General features: G+C 26.8%; 1 protein-coding gene across 1 annotated transcript in view; it reads left to right on the top strand.

Moving 5' to 3' along the window:
• The window catches only part of LOC120426129 (uncharacterized), a 35,971-nt gene extending 22,115 nt beyond the window's left edge, over positions 1-13,856 (top strand). Inside the window, exons 2-4 of the mRNA XM_039590831.2 lie at positions 200-549; positions 614-1,295; positions 9,571-13,856. Of these exons, the coding sequence (XP_039446765.1) occupies positions 406-549; positions 614-1,295; positions 9,571-9,830 (1,086 nt within the window). The 5' untranslated portion in view covers positions 200-405 and the 3' untranslated portion in view covers positions 9,831-13,856. The remainder of the gene's footprint in view (positions 1-199; positions 550-613; positions 1,296-9,570) is intronic.
• Positions 13,857-17,807: the final 3,951 nt, after the last annotated feature.

Raw genomic sequence — 17,807 nt, 5'->3', positions numbered from 1 at the left:
CAACACTGCATCGTCATTATGTTGGATGCCAATCATGCGGTATGAGTTACAACAGCCCAGCGAAATTGTGCTGTTGCGTGTCACTCATAGCGAAACATTGAACGGATATGCAAATATTTACTTCCTAATTCAGATAGTCAACCCCCCTTGCTTATCATTTCCGTTTTCTTTCTATTTCTCCCTCTTTTTTTTTTCGCAGATATCAGTCACCTTCGATCGTAGCATACGCGAAAACGATCGGGAGGTGCTTTAGAATCAACGAACGAACATTCCTCCAGCTCTGTACTACGACTCCGGACTCGAACGAACCTTGACGACGAAATCGAATTGAAGCCGCCAGGAATTGACCATCTAGCGGAGTAGTAGAAACTTAATCTCAACACCAGCAGGTTTAGCAATCCAGCCATGCGGACGAAACACTTCCTCCTGATTCTGATCGGCGTGATAACGACTAGCGTGCTGTTGATACTGTTGGGACCGGCCGGCCAGCAGAATGACTCGATCAAGAACATTATGTCGCAGACGCACGAGCAGTTGCGCAACCTGCAGGTAAGAGAACGCGCTGTTGGTTTAAGGATTCTCCATAGAACTAATCCGTTTTTGTGGTTTCTAGAAAAACATGGTCCGCGACAGCAGCGAGCAGCACCCGGAGATGGACCCGAAGTACCTGGCCTTGCTCGGGTTCACCCAGCCGCTGTACAACGGCACGCGGCACAACTTCTCGATCGTAACGTACGCGCTGGCCGGCGAGGTGGCCTCGACCATTCTGTACGCACAAAACATCGCGAGCAAGCTGCCAAACGAGCAGCTGCTGATCTACGACCTTGGTCTGTCCGAGGTCGACCTGCACACGCTGCAGGCCTTCTGTAACAGCACGCGCTGCACTGTGATAAGCTTTGGCGATCGGCTCGCCCCGTTGCCGTCGTACGTAACCGACGAAAATATGCACGCGTTCCGGCCAATCGTGATCCACGACGCGCTCGCCCGGGCCCGCTCCATCCTCTTCACCGAGAACAGCGTCCGGCTGCGGGGCACCGGCAAGGATGTGGCCGATATGCGAACCAAGACTGAGAACAGCACCAGTGGCGTGATGGGCTGGACGACCCAGCAGGCGGTCACCAGTCGGACGCATCCAAAGATGTTCGACTACTTTGACACCGAGGCGGACAATTTCCTCTTTTTGCCGATGGTTTCGCTGGACTTTGTGTTCTTCGCTGGGACGCCGACGGTCAACGAGAAGATTATGCTGCCCTGGGTGCGCTGCATGCTGACGCCCGAGTGTTTGCACCCTATCGGTGAGTTTATGTGCGGCTGCGACTGTTTATTTGCTCTGGTGGTTATCTGGGTGTAAATACTGGGTGTTTATCAATAATGGAGTGTTTTTATTTACTTGCAAATGGTTTACGACGTGACGAACAGATACATGCCCTCATATTTAATGTACTTTTTTGAAATATTTTTCTTTATCTTCGTACATTTTGCGATTTAGGAACAAATGTCCCTTATTGGACCTTTTATCCAGTAAAGTCCAATACGGAACTCGGAAGGAACACAAAACTTAAAAAAAACGTACAGTCATGGCCATTTCTTCGAGCGGTGCTTGTTTGCAATATTTTTTGGTAAAAAAAAAAACGTATCAATCATATTGAATTCGATTATAAAAAAAAGGATTATTTATTTCTTTTGCTCAAAAGATTGAAATTAAAAGGATGGATTTTGTTTTTCGCTCAAAATGATGGAAAATCCAAACAATTATCATTAAATTTGTGTTGCCTGCAGATTCAAAAAATTGTTTAATTTTAGACAATTGAGAAATTAATAGAAAATATTATGAAAGGGATTTAGAAATTTTCAAATTCCGAATTCAAAGCTACAAAAATGAAATAATCCAACATTTTAAAATTCAGTAATTTAAATACAAAATTCAAAAATTCAATGATTCTAAATTTTAAAAATTTAATAGTTCAGAACATAACAAATTCAAATATTTAAAAATGGTGCATTTAAAATAATCATAGAAATTATAATTTCAAAAACCATTATAATTTAGTAAATCAAAAATTCAGAATTTAGGAATTTAAGAATTTTTAAATTTTAGAATATTACAATTTTAGAATTTTAGAATTTCAGAATTTTAGAATTTTAGAATTTTAGAATTTTAGAATTTTACAATTTTACAATTTTAGAATTTAAGAATTGAGGAATTTAAGAATTTAAGAATTTAAGAATTTAAGAATTTAAGAATTTAAGAATTTAAGAATTTAAGAATTTAAGAATTTAAGAATTTAAGAATTTAAGAATTTAAGAATTTAAGAATTTAAGAATTTAAGAATTTAAGAATTTAAGAATTTAAGAATTTAAGAATTTAAGAATTTAAGAATTTAAGAATTTAAGAATTTAAGAATTTAAGAATTTAAGAATTTAAGAATTTAAGAATTTAAGAATTTAAGAATTTAAGAATTTAAGAATTTAAGAATTTAAGAATTTAAGAATTTAAGAATTTAAGAATTTAAGAATTTAAGAATTTAAGAATTTAAGAATTTAAGAATTTAAGAAATTAAGAATTTAAGAATTTAAGAATTTAAGAATTTAAGAATTTAAGAATTTAAGAATTTAAGAATTTAAGAATTTAAGAATTTAAGAATTTAAGAATTTAAGAATTTAAGAATTTAAGAATTTAAGAATTTAAGAATTTAAGAATTTAAGAATTTAAGAATTTAAGAATTTAAGAATTTAAGAATTTAAGAATTTAAGAATTTAAGAATTTAAGAATTTAAGAATTTAAGAATTTAAGAATTTAATAATTTAAGAATTTAAGAATTTAAGAATTTAAGAATTTAAGAATTTAAGAATTTAAGAATTTAAGAATTTAAGAATTTAAGAATTTAAGAATTTAAGAATTTAAGAATTTAAGAATTTAAGAATTTAAGAATTTAAGAATTTAAGAATTTAAGAATTTAAAAATTTAAGAATTTAAGAATTTAAGAATTTAAGAATTTAAGAATTTAAGAATTTAAGAATTTAAGAATTTAAGAATTTAAGAATTTTAGAATTTTAGAATTTAAGAATTTAAGAATTTAAGAATTTAAGAATTTAAGAATTTAAGAATTTAAGAATTTTAGAATTTTAGAATTTAAGAATTTAAGAATTTAAGAATTTAAGAATTTAAGAATTTAAGAATTTAAGAATTTAAGAATTTAAGAATTTAAGAATTTAAGAATTTAAGAATTTAAGAATTTAAGAATTTAAGAATTTAAGAATTTAAGAATTTAAGAATTTAAGAATTTAAGAATTTAAGAATTTAAGAATTTAAGAATTTAAGAATTTAAGAATTTAAGAATTTAAGAATTTAAGAATTTAAGAATTTAAGAATTTAAGAATTTAAGAATTTAAGAATTTAAGAATTTAAGAATTTAAGAATTTAAGAATTTAAGAATTTAAGAATTTAAGAATTTGAGAATTTAAGAATTTAAGAATTTAAGAATTTAAGAATTTAAGAATTTAAGAATTTAAGAATTTAAGAATTTAAGAATTTGAGAATTCAAGAATTTGAGAATTCAAGAATTTGAGAATTAAAGAATTTAAAAATTCAAGAATTTAAGAATTTAAGAATTTAAGAATTTAAGAATTTAAGAATTTAAGAATTTAAGAATTTAAGAATTTAAGAATTTAAGAATTTAAGAATTTAAAAATTTAAGAATTTAAGAATTTAAGAATTTAAGAATTTAAGAATTTAAAAATTTAAGAATTTAAGAATTTAAGAATTTAAGAATTTAAAAATTTAAGAATTTAAGAATTTAAGAATTTAAGAATTTAAGAATTTAAGAATTTAAGAATTTAAGAATTTAAGAATTTAAGAATTTAAGAATTTAAGAATTTAAGAATTTAAGAATTTAAGAATTTAAGAATTTAAGAATTTAAGAATTTAAGAATTTAAGAATTTAAGAATTTAAGAATTTAAGAATTTAAGAATTTAAGAATTTAAGAATTTAAGAATTTAAGAATTTAAGAATTTAAGAATTTAAGAATTTAAGAATTTAAGAATTTAAGAATTTAAGAATTTAAGAATTTAAGAATTTAAGAATTTAAGAATTTAAGAATTTAAGAATTTAAGAATTTAAGAATTTAAGAATTTAAGAATTTAAGAATTTAAGAATTTAAGAATTTAAGAATTTAAGAATTTAAGAATTTAAGAATTTAAGAATTTAAGAATTTAAGAATTTAAGAATTTAAGAATTTAAGAATTTAAGAATTTAAGAATTTAAGAATTTAAGAATTTAAGAATTTAAGAATTTAAGAATTTAAGAATTTAAGAATTTAAGAATTTAAGAATTTAAGAATTTAAGAATTTAAGAATTTAAGAATTTAAGAATTTAAGAATTTAAGAATTTAAGAATTTAAGAATTTAAGAATTTAAGAATTTAAGAATTTAAGAATTTAAGAATTTAAGAATTTAAGAATTTAAGAATTTAAGAATTTAAGAATTTAAGAATTTAAGAATTTAAGAATTTAAGAATTTAAGAATTTAAGAATTTAAGAATTTAAGAATTTAAGAATTTAAGAATTTAAGAATTTAAGAATTTAAGAATTTAAGAATTTAAGAATTTAAGAATTTAAGAATTTAAGAATTTAAGAATTTAAGAATTTAAGAATTTAAGAATTTAAGAATTTAAGAATTTAAGAATTTAAGAATTTAAGAATTTAAGAATTTAAGAATTTAAGAATTTAAGAATTTAAGAATTTAAGAATTTAAGAATTTAAGAATTTAAGAATTTAAGAATTTAAGAATTTAAGAATTTAAGAATTTAAGAATTTAAGAATTTAAGAATTTAAGAATTTAAGAATTTAAGAATTTAAGAATTTAAGAATTTAAGAATTTAAGAATTTAAGAATTTAAGAATTTAAGAATTTAAGAATTTAAGAATTTAAGAATTTAAGAATTTAAGAATTTAAGAATTTAAGAATTTAAGAATTTAAGAATTTAAGAATTTAAGAATTTAAGAATTTAAGAATTTAAGAATTTAAGAATTTAAGAATTTAAGAATTTAAGAATTTAAGAATTTAAGAATTTAAGAATTTAAGAATTTAAGAATTTAAGAATTTAAGAATTTAAGAATTTAAGAATTTAAGAATTTAAGAATTTGAGAATTTAAGAATTTAAGAATTTAAGAATTTAAGAATTTAAGAATTTAAGAATTTAAGAATTTAAGAATTTAAGAATTTAAGAATTTAAGAATTTAAGAATTTAAGAATTTAAGAATTTAAGAATTTAAGAATTTAAGAATTTGAGAATTCAAGAATTTGAGAATTAAAGAATTTAAAAATTCAAGAATTTAAGAATTTAAGAATTTAAGAATTTAAGAATTTAAGAATTTGAGAATTCAAGAATTTGAGAATTAAAGAATTTAAAAATTCAAGAATTTAAGAATTTAAGAATTTAAGAATTTAAGAATTTAAGAATTTAAGAATTTAAGAATTTAAGAATTTAAGAATTTAAGAATTTAAGAATTTAAGAATTTAAGAATTTAAGAATTTAAGAATTTAAGAATTTAAGAATTTAAGAATTTAAGAATTTAAGAATTTAAGAATTTAAGAATTTAAGAATTTAAGAATTTAAGAATTTAAGAATTTAAGAATTTAAGAATTTAAGAATTTAAGAATTTAAGAATTTAAGAATTTAAGAATTTAAGAATTTAAGAATTTAAGAATTTAAGAATTTAAGAATTTAAGAATTTAAGAATTTAAGAATTTAAGAATTTAAGAATTTAAGAATTTAAGAATTTAAGAATTTAAGAATTTAAGAATTTAAGAATTTAAGAATTTAAGAATTTAAGAATTTAAGAATTTAAGAATTTAAGAATTTAAGAATTTAAGAATTTAAGAATTTAAGAATTTAAGAATTTAAGAATTTAAGAATTTAAGAATTTAAGAATTTAAGAATTTAAGAATTTAAGAATTTAAGAATTTAAGAATTTAAGAATTTAAGAATTTAAGAATTTAAGAATTTAAGAATTTAAGAATTTAAGAATTTAAGAATTTAAGAATTTAAGAATTTAAGAATTTAAGAATTTAAGAATTTAAGAATTTAAGAATTTAAGAATTTAAGAATTTAAGAATTTAAGAATTTAAGAATTTAAGAATTTAAGAATTTAAGAATTTAAGAATTTAAGAATTTAAGAATTTAAGAATTTAAGAATTTAAGAATTTAAGAATTTAAGAATTTAAGAATTTAAGAATTTAAGAATTTAAGAATTTAAGAATTTAAGAATTTAAGAATTTAAGAATTTAAGAATTTAAGAATTTAAGAATTTAAGAATTTAAGAATTTAAGAATTTAAGAATTTAAGAATTTAAGAATTTAAGAATTTAAGAATTTAAGAATTTAAGAATTTAAGAATTTAAGAATTTAAGAATTTAAGAATTTAAGAATTTAAGAATTTAAGAATTTAAGAATTTAAGAATTTAAGAATTTAAGAATTTAAGAATTTAAGAATTTAAGAATTTAAGAATTTAAGAATTTAAGAATTTAAGAATTTAAGAATTTAAGAATTTAAGAATTTAAGAATTTAAGAATTTAAGAATTTAAGAATTTAAGAATTTAAGAATTTAAGAATTTAAGAATTTAAGAATTTAAGAATTTAAGAATTTAAGAATTTAAGAATTTAAGAATTTAAGAATTTAAGAATTTAAGAATTTAAGAATTTAAGAATTTAAGAATTTAAGAATTTAAGAATTTAAGAATTTAAGAATTTAAGAATTTAAGAATTTAAGAATTTAAGAATTTAAGAATTTAAGAATTTAAGAATTTAAGAATTTAAGAATTTAAGAATTTAAGAATTTAAGAATTTAAGAATTTAAGAATTTAAGAATTTAAGAATTTAAGAATTTAAGAATTTAAGAATTTAAGAATTTAAGAATTTAAGAATTTAAGAATTTAAGAATTTAAGAATTTAAGAATTTAAGAATTTAAGAATTTAAGAATTTAAGAATTTAAGAATTTAAGAATTTAAGAATTTAAGAATTTAAGAATTTAAGAATTTAAGAATTTAAGAATTTAAGAATTTAAGAATTTAAGAATTTAAGAATTTAAGAATTTAAGAATTTAAGAATTTAAGAATTTAAGAATTTAAGAATTTAAGAATTTAAGAATTTAAGAATTTAAGAATTTAAGAATTTAAGAATTTAAGAATTTAAGAATTTAAGAATTTAAGAATTTAAGAATTTAAGAATTTAAGAATTTAAGAATTTAAGAATTTAAGAATTTAAGAATTTAAGAATTTAAGAATTTAAGAATTTAAGAATTTAAGAATTTAAGAATTTAAGAATTTAAGAATTTAAGAATTTAAGAATTTAAGAATTTAAGAATTTAAGAATTTAAGAATTTAAGAATTTAAGAATTTAAGAATTTAAGAATTTAAGAATTTAAGAATTTAAGAATTTAAGAATTTAAGAATTTAAGAATTTAAGAATTTAAGAATTTAAGAATTTAAGAATTTAAGAATTTAAGAATTTAAGAATTTAAGAATTTAAGAATTTAAGAATTTAAGAATTTAAGAATTTAAGAATTTAAGAATTTAAGAATTTAAGAATTTAAGAATTTAAGAATTTAAGAATTTAAGAATTTAAGAATTTAAGAATTTAAGAATTTAAGAATTTAAGAATTTAAGAATTTAAGAATTTAAGAATTTAAGAATTTAAGAATTTAAGAATTTAAGAATTTAAGAATTTAAGAATTTAAGAATTTAAGAATTTAAGAATTTAAGAATTTAAGAATTTAAGAATTTGAGAATTAAAGAATTTAAAAATTCAAGAATTTAAGAATTTAAGAATTTAAGAATTTAAGAATTTAAGAATTTAAGAATTTAAGAATTTAAGAATTTGAGAATTAAAGAATTTAAAAATTCAAGAATTTAAGAATTTAAGAATTTAAGAATTTAAGAATTTAAGAATTTAAGAATTTAAGAATTTAAGAATTTAAGAATTTAAGAATTTAAGAATTTAAGAATTTAAGAATTTAAGAATTTAAGAATTTAAGAATTTAAGAATTTAAGAATTTAAGAATTTAAGAATTTAAGAATTTAAGAATTTAAGAATTTAAGAATTTAAGAATTTAAGAATTTAAGAATTTAAGAATTTAAGAATTTAAGAATTTAAGAATTTAAGAATTTAAGAATTTAAGAATTTAAGAATTTAAGAATTTAAGAATTTAAGAATTTAAGAATTTAAGAATTTAAGAATTTAAGAATTTAAGAATTTAAGAATTTAAGAATTTAAGAATTTAAGAATTTAAGAATTTAAGAATTTAAGAATTTAAGAATTTAAGAATTTAAGAATTTAAGAATTTAAGAATTTAAGAATTTAAGAATTTAAGAATTTAAGAATTTAAGAATTTAAGAATTTAAGAATTTAAGAATTTAAGAATTTAAGAATTTAAGAATTTAAGAATTTAAGAATTTAAGAATTTAAGAATTTAAGAATTTAAGAATTTAAGAATTTAAGAATTTAAGAATTTAAGAATTTAAGAATTTAAGAATTTAAGAATTTAAGAATTTAAGAATTTAAGAATTTAAGAATTTAAGAATTTAAGAATTTAAGAATTTAAGAATTTGAGAATTTAAGAATTTAAGAATTTAAGAATTTAAGAATTTAAGAATTTAAGAATTTAAGAATTTAAGAATTTAAGAATTTAAGAATTTAAGAATTTAAGAATTTAAGAGTTTAAGAATTTCAGAATTTCAGAATTTTAGAATTTTAGAATTTCAGAATTTTAGAATTTTAGAATTGAGGAATTTAGGAATTTAAGTTTTTAATAATTTCTAGTGTAAATTTTCGATAGGACCTTTTGAAATTTCAATTCAAGATTTAAGAATTTTCGAATTCTGAAGCAACACGAGAAAAGGGCGGGTAAGCATTTTGACAGTTTGAATTTTTTTTACTAATTCTCAAGCTTCAGGAATCAACTAATCGAAAGACCTTTCCAAAAAGTCCAAAACATTGAAGATCTGGCAAAACTGTCTCAAGTTATGACCACTTAAGTGATATTTACAGCTCCAACATTTGTATGGAGAATCCACTAATGCAAAATTGCTTAGTTGGATCTAAGTTTCATCCAAATAAAAAAATACGAAAAATAATCTAATCTAATCTAACACAAACGCAGCCAGTACGATGGCAGCATGCTTGAAAGTCTTGTGATTAGATTACGCCCCAAGCACTTTTCTTGTCAATTTTAATAATTGCAGTACAATGTCAGCCCTACTGCGTTGTGTTTACCGCAAAGAGGATTCTGTGAACGGATCACATTTCACAGAATCTACAGGGGAGGAAGGATGCGTGGACATACCGTACCAAACGCTCCGAATCAATTAGGTGTGGTGTGTTAGTGTAAGTTTGGCAGAGAATTATATTTTTAGAAGGGAAGTGGAATTGGGTAAATTAGAATTGGGGAAAATATTTGCATCGGCCTGACTCGTTCTTCTCGGAACCACAAAAAGCGACAAGATAGCACGAGCACGTCGATATATATTTTTTAAAAATTTTGTTTCCAAAATAACATCTCCTCCTTTCCCAGGTGCCCAGTCCGGCGGCTGCAAGTACAACAAGAAGCCCCAGTACCGGTACTCGGGCTGCCACGGGTACGACACGTCCGCCTTCAACATCATCCTCGGGTACACGTTCGGCTTCGACGAGACCAAGTACTCGACGCACGAGGACTCCTCCTCGGGGCGGCTGTTCTACCTCGAGACGCTCGAGCAGGCGACGCGGATCCTCGAGAACCGGCGCAAAAACATCAGCGACACCTCGGAGCACCCGTTCACGGACGACCAGTAGGAGGAGGAGGAGGGGGAGGATTTCAACAGAACAAAAAAGTCATTAGTTTAGCAGCTACTTAAAAAATGAGAGAGAGAGTGCGAATCAGGGGTAAGTATGGGAAGAGATTATAAGAAGAACTCGTGACCAAAGGTGTTTGAACAGCGCGCTCAACTTGTTGGGAATTATCTGTTGTTTCAGAATATTATTGTACATTTTTTTTCTATTTTCGAATCAACTCTTCACAGTTTCTGTACAGTTTAGTTCGCTAAGTTAAAAAATCAAACTCTTGGATTGTCAGGCACGGATGGTCGGTCCGTTACGATATAAGATAAACTTGTGTGATTTATTCGTGTAAGAACAACTCTCGGTTTAAGGATGATTAAGCAAAGTTGCACAAACAAACAAAAAAAAACAGTGGCCAAGGTAGAGAAAAAAAAAGTGGGTGTGTGTTTTTTTATAAAACGGAACGGAAAAAACGGGAAAAGCGTAGCAACTGCACACATTTAATCGCATGTTAAAATGTGGCGCTAGGATAGTGAGGGGAAAAAACGCACAGGGCTCCGGATCGAATCCGGAGACTCGCTGCTGCAGCTTTCCGACGCGGAATGAAAAGATGCTGTGAACACATAAAACTTAAGCTTAAGCAGAGCGCAAGCATGGAGAGTAGCTTCAGGTTAGCGGTTTAGTGAGGAGGAAAAAGATTTTCTTTCGATTGTTTGTTAGTAGAAGCAACAAAAAAAATGGCAGACCAAATCTCGTAATAAAGCTTGATTTTACTCAGTATTTGATAGAGAGCAAAACGTAGAGATGCAATCGCAAAGTTTCGCAAAATATGAAATATTTTTAAGGAAACGTTCAGAAAAATGGTGAAATTTGTAGAAAACAAATCCTAGGTGTGCACATTATTATACGGTTACGAGGACAAAGATAATATCTCTAACAAAAATAAGTACACGTAGTAACGATTAGAGGGATATGTAGAAAAATAGATATCTCACCAAATTTGGTTCAAGTCTAAATGTGGTATCGTTCGTCAACGGTTAAATATAGAACCATCACAGCCCTAAAGTCATCATGTTACACTACATCAATTTAATGCAAACTGAGCTTGACGAAGAACAAAAGTGTTTATTTTAAATTTGGACTGTTCGATTTTCCTCCTTCTTTCTAGCAACTGTAAGTAACTATTCAGTGCAGCGATGCAAATTGGCAGCATGTTTCTAACGATGTTCAACAATGTCAAACTTGAAAAAAAATCTTTGTCATACTAGTCATGTCTATAACATAACCACTTGAACATTTTTTCAAGTGCTTTTAAAATGCAAAATAGGTTTTTTTTTTGGAAAATAAGTAGAATTTGTCTTTCACCATTGCAAATATTATATAATTTTCGAGAAATCTGTAACTTTTAAAGGAATTTTCTGATCGATTTGGTGTCTTGGGCAAAGTTGTAGGTATTGCTGAGGACTAGTGTTGTAAAAATATCAAACTTTCAGTTCTCAGCAACTACCAATCATCATGTCAGAATTTCCAACTCCCAACTTTGACTGTCCTTTTTTCTGTAGCGAGATTCTCATCACCAAAAAATGCCGGTCTCTACACAATCCCTTGTGACGTTCTCCTTCTTCTCTCTCACTCCCAAATTCACAATCATTTCCCCTCTACAAAACGTATCCACAAAAGCCGTCACAAAACAAATTTGCCAACGCAATTTTGCCGGACGTAATTCGAGGTCGGTTCCCAATCCCCCTCTCGCGTTCTTTCTTTGCGGTTTGCTGAGAAAACAAAAGAATTTTCGGCGAGTGTGCGTGAACGAGGAAAAGAGAAGGAGTGATAGAAAGAGAATGCTCTTGATGGGAATCAAGAGACACGAGAAGAGATTTGAAAAGCAACAGTGACGGTCGCTATACTGTCTGATATTTTGGTAAAGAAATCATCAAATGATAGTTTTTTCTATCACTCATTAACAATACTGATGAGAACTTATCAGAAAAATTATCTACCCTGAATTTTCTTTCGCAATTTAAACATTATACAAAAAAAAAGATTTTTTTTATAAATGGCATAATTTTCAAGTTATAGCAATTTTAATCGAAATTTATGGTAAACATAGGAACATTTTTTTTTTTAAGTGTTAAGATTTTTACGAATAGCTGAGAAAATTTTCCATTATTTTCGTTTTAAGACTTTCAAAATCGGAAATTAGTTGCTGAGATAAAGCCTTGCAAAGAATAAAAATTGATAATGATGGTTTTCTAAGTGTCATCCAAAAAAACGAAGTTGACTTTATAGCTGTCGGCCACCATTGCTAGTACCAACCACTAGTGTCTTCCTTTTTATCTACAAGGACTTCGCCAATGTCCATCCAATTAAAGTTTATTTCTCAAAATAAAAAATGGAACTGCTTTGTTTTTTTTTTTTTCAAAAGACGATGCTTGGCAACCAATCGTCGTGTAAAATCTAGCTGATGTTTGAAAGGTCCCTAAATAATGATTTTTCGATATTTTCAAACATAAGGCAAGATTTTAAAATTTTGAAATTATGTTTTTCGGATGGATCGGATATTGCAAATGTTTCTTTTTTATCAGCGATAATCTGACAAAAAGTTGACGAGCGATCGAAGTCAAAAGCAGTCGATTTTTTTCGGGAGTTATTTCGGTTATTTAAAAAAATAACTCGGCGGTAAAATTTTTGTTCCGGCATCGCATTATTTCCCTTGTACCTTTTTTCACTGAAAAGTCCTCATCAATAGCTACCACGTTCACAGCACTAAAAGGACCTAATAAAAATAATGGAGAGAAAAAAGTCTACCATTTGCAGAAAACACCAAATCGATCTGAAAATTCCTTCAAAAAAAAAAAGATTTTCTAATTTTTGATTACCATTTTTGTATGGCCCCCACAAAGTTCGAGCAAATTTTTAAAAAATGCACAAAATCGTTTTTTTAGGTCGTAAATAATCTGTGAGGGCTTAAAAAATTTCGCAATGAGTTTCTGATTATTCAAATTGGATGTTAAATTGTTGATCAATGGATTTATAATGATTTAACGAGATTTTATGTTCTTATATGAGCGCTTTTTTCATCGTCTCGCTGTTTTCTAATGCCGTCAAAACAAAATTCAGCAAATAGATATTCCTGAACCAAAACGCAAAGTGTTAATTTAGATGATCAAATTGCCATAAGAAAAGAAAACAACAAGAAGTTCCCCAATAGTTGATCAAATTAGTCAACCAAATTAGAACAAAACCCCAGTCATTTCATCCGGCACTAGCACAATTACATCAAACCAACCGAGTCATTCTGATTTTGTAACGATCCCAAGGAAGCCCCTCTCCCAAGATCCGATCCGATGAGACAAGTTTAATTTTCCCATAAACTTTGCACCGTTTAAATATTTTCCACTGCGCTACGCCGAAAACCTTGATAAATACCGAAACCAACTCTTTCTCACCGCTGAACGACAATCGAGCTTACAATCCTCGTCTTTCTCTCACCCTATCGCGAGAGAAATTCCTCTCGAATGCACCGTAGAAAGAGCTTTCCCAATCGGATCGGGGTTGCGAGAGCGTTGACTCGCCGGAATCGAAAATCTTTTTTGAGAGACCAAAAGGAATTCATGAACAAAAGCGAGAGCGAAAACGGAAATAAGAGAGAACGAACCTAAAATTGAAGTAGTCAAATTGATTATCACATATCCCCACTCATTAAAACAAATAATAAATTACTACCAGTAGCTGTATCTAACGATGTGTAAAACTACAACAAAAAGTATTATGCAAACATATTAAAATAGAGCAGAAATAACAGAAAAGTAAATCGGATCCAATATAAATAACTCTTAGAACTTATGGTGGAACAGAGAATGATAGTGTAGTTTAACAACAACAACAACAAGTCCAAAAGTATTTAAAGTAAAACACAAAAAAAAAGCTTTTATTTCATACAAACAATAAATGCCAACAGAGAGTCGAACCAGCATATAAAAAATATAAAACTAGATAAAAGAGTACAGTTCGAATCTCCTGCAAACTTAGAAGAAGAAATAACAAAACTTAAAAAAAGGATCAAAATCGCTATCGCTGCTGCTGAGTAGGTTTCATTTTCCAACACTCACTCACACACACAAACCATCATTGGCCTTCATTTTGCTCGCTAAAGAGAAGAAGAAAAAAATGCAACTCAACTCGCCAGAAAACTCTTTAAAAAAACAAACTACAAGAAAAACAACAATCTAGACGACGATTTTTCTTCAGATTTTCATCCCGCATTTTGAGACTACACGAAAAAGGAAACGAAAAAAAGAAAAAAAGGGAACCTTGGCTACTCGCTCTCCCGTTGCTCGCGACGATGATGATGATGGTTGCAGATTTGTCGACGATATCCAATTGATTACCAAACTATAGCACTGTGTACTACTACATTAGGCGTATTAGATCAAGAAATAAATTATAAAAAAAGAGCGCAGACACAGCTAATAATTATATACTAAATAATTAATACTACTAAAGACAGGAGCAGAAAATTATTCGGAAGCAAGCTACTATAGTAAAAAAAAAGTCTAATCGTAATCATACAATTTAAAATTGAAAGAAACCAATTCAGCTAAGTTTTATTCGTGCTGTTTTAAGCATATGGAAATTAAATGGAACAATTGTTTGATAAAATAAATTTAAATAAAAAATATTTGAAATAATAAAAATAAAAGTTGTTTCATTACTAACAGATTGAAAAAATCATTTTAGGTTTTTGCTCTTTTAATATTTTTTTACTCTTTTTTTTGGTCCAAAAATATACCCCTATTGCTTAGTTTTCCCGTTTTTTGCAATTTTGTTTTGAATATGAAGTGAAATTTTTCTATACGCGAACCTGATTGTCGATTTGTTTTCTTTCAGCAAATATCTGTCTAATCATCATTATATTTTCTGTTTGTCAGTATTGAAAATAATGCACAAGAGTTTTTTTTTTTCAAATGATGAACCCCACTTTGCATCGGGTTTTCAGTGTATCTAAAATGTTGAATTAAAAAAAAAGCATTTTAATTTTTATTAATTTATATTTGTAAAATTGCTATTTTTATAATGTTGTCTTTTGAGTTATTGACTTTTTTATAATTTCAGAATTTTTACGTTTTAATATTTTAAACTTTAAAAAAATTCTGTTTTTTTTATTTCTGCAATCTTGAACTATTAATTTTATTTTAATTAAGGCCGTTGCAAATATTTTTCAATGTTTATAGGTTTTTTTATGGTTTTTGGCGATTTCTATATGACAGACCTAATTTTTCAGTCTCGAAAATATTTTTGCCGGAAAGCTCGTCCAATTTCCCATAAGATTGTTCTTGACCACATTTCAATTGGATGTATGGGCTTACAGATATAAGCTAATTTACTATCCAGGTTACTATACTACACTGAAAAAAATATTATGTTTCAGTTATGAGCAATGTAATTAGTGCTCTAAAACTTAAAAAAAAACAGTTTCAGTAAATGATTTTTGTATTTTTTTAGGTGAGTTGCTCCATCCTGCATTTTTCGTGAGTCTTTTTGTAACATCTTAGACTATTTCCACAAAAATTTTGAACGAAAAAAAATCGTGGGCTCACTTTCAAATTTGACTTTTAAACTTTAAAATCAAAAAATTTCATAAAAGTGGAGTTTTTTTTTTCTTTCAGTGTATTTTTTTCGGAAAGCCCGTCAAATTTCCTACAAGTTTGTCTTTGACCACTTTTTGATACGATGCAACGGCTTCGAGATACAGCAATATTTAAATTACGGAATACAAAAATATTTAAAACACTTACGCCCTTCTAAAATGTCATAATCGAGTGTAACTAGGATAACATGTCTACAATGTTTCATTTAAATCGGAGAGGGTCGAGAAAAAAGTACCTAAAAAATTCCAGTTTTGGGCTGGAATCTTGGCTGGAATTGCTCCTTCAATACTTGGATATTTGAAAACTAATGATTGCAAAACAACTGGGCAGGTGTAAAATGCATTTTAAAACACTTTTTTCATTCAAATGTTGAGACCATGGCTTGTTATTTGATTGAATTTTATATTTTTTTTATTTTGTTGCCCCTCCACCCCCCTCCCCTTCCCTCTTCTTGCTATACAATACTTCGTAAAACACAATACTTCGTAAAACTGATGATTTCGTGTTAGAAAATACTTGGTGGGACAATTATGCGTAGAAGTACAGCGATGGGACAAACAGACTTGGTGTTGTTTTCAATGAGTTTCCGAACAAATAACTAGATTTTATGTGTTTTTCGAAAAGTAAACGTAAAACTTAATCTAAAAATGACAAAAAGTCAGAATCGACTAAAAATGACATGGGACAATTATGCGTAGAACGGCAGTTTAATTGTTTGAAAAAATATGCTCTTGAAATTTGTAATCTGTCTTATTTTATTTTTTTTTATTTTGAATTTTCAAACTTTATAAAAAAAATTAATATTCAAAATTCCAAAATTTATTTTTGCAATTTTATTTTTTTTTTAATTGTTATTTTTATTAGATTTTTTGAATTTTTACGATTCATTACATATGTCGGAGTTCCAAAAATTTTATATTTTGAAAAAAATTAGGTTTAATGTTTGAACTTTTCAATTTCATTTTTTTTAATTTAATTTTTTTGTAGATTTTGAGATTTTTAATCCTATTTTTGTAGATTTTTAATCTTATTTGTTTTATTTCGAAAGAATATTTGCAACAGCCTTATAAATTTGATTTTTTTACATTTCAGAATTTATATTTTTTTTAAATTTCTGAATCTATTAAAAAAATAATCTCTAAAATTTTTGGAATGCTAAATTTTTTACAATCGCGAAATTACGATAAAAATTGGTAAAAGCAATATAAATTCAAAAATAAAAAAATCATGGTTTAAGAAAATCAAAAATTTTAAAAATCCGGGATGTTTGTAGAATTTTAGATAATTATACGGTGCATCTCAACTAGAGCTTGCCCACTGAGAATTTTGGCTCGAGATCGAGCCTGAATCGAGTCAAGGCTCGAGCCACAATTCTCAGTGGGTGTGCACCAAGATTTTTCGTACACATTTGAGCATGGTCAAAACTACGGGAACTATCGATATAATTTCATTTTTTTCCAAAAAAATCTTCAAAATTTCAATGGAAATTCAAGGGCAATCAGCTTAAATCAATTTAAAATGCTTTCCCCTGCGGTTAGAATCATTTTTAATATGATTGTGTTGATTAAAAATATTTCGATTTTTGAAAAAAAATTAATATACAGTACAGCAAAAAGGTTTTTTATTTTTTTTTCTTTTCATCAAACTTACATTTTTTGAAAACAAATGATTACAAAACACTTTTTTCATTCAAATGTTGAGACTAAGTCTTGCTATTTAATTTTTTATATACATTTTTTTAATTTTGTTGACCCTCAAACCCCCCCCCCCCCCCCCCCCCCTCCTTGACCCAGGCTAGAACCGAGGGACACAAAAACATTGAAAAATATTTGTATCGGATATATTTTTTATAAGTTTTCGATTTTTCTAATTTCAAAATTTTAACTTTCTATATTTTTTTTAATTTGCAGCTTTAAATTTCAAAAAAATTGTATTTACAAAAACATTAAAGTGTAATTTCTGTTTTTTTTTTCAATTTAAAATTTGGAATTTTTAAAATTATGAATTTTTAAATTGGGACCATTCATAAACCACGTGGACACTTCAGGGGGGGGGGGGGGTATGGCGATTGTCCACGCTCCATACAATTTTTTTTGTATGGACAATTGTCCACGAGAGGGGGGGGGGGGGGGGTTGGGATTTCCATAAAAGTGTCCAAGTGGTTTGTGGATGGTCCCATTCCAGGTTTTTAAAATTTCAAGAAAATATTTGGCTTAATTTTTTTTTAATTTCTAAACATTGAAATGTTTCAAATTTCAAATAGGGGCAGGGGGGGGCAGAATGGACCAGGGGGGCAGAATGGGCCACCCTTGGTTTTGGGCTTTAGAATGGATTTAGACCA

The sequence above is a fragment of the Culex pipiens genome, chromosome 2 (genome assembly GCF_016801865.2).
Source record: "Culex pipiens pallens isolate TS chromosome 2, TS_CPP_V2, whole genome shotgun sequence".
Taxonomy (NCBI): Eukaryota; Metazoa; Arthropoda; class Insecta; order Diptera; family Culicidae; genus Culex; species Culex pipiens.
The sequence above is the reverse complement of the archived record's forward strand: the minus strand, read 5'-3'. Positions and strand labels throughout refer to the sequence as shown.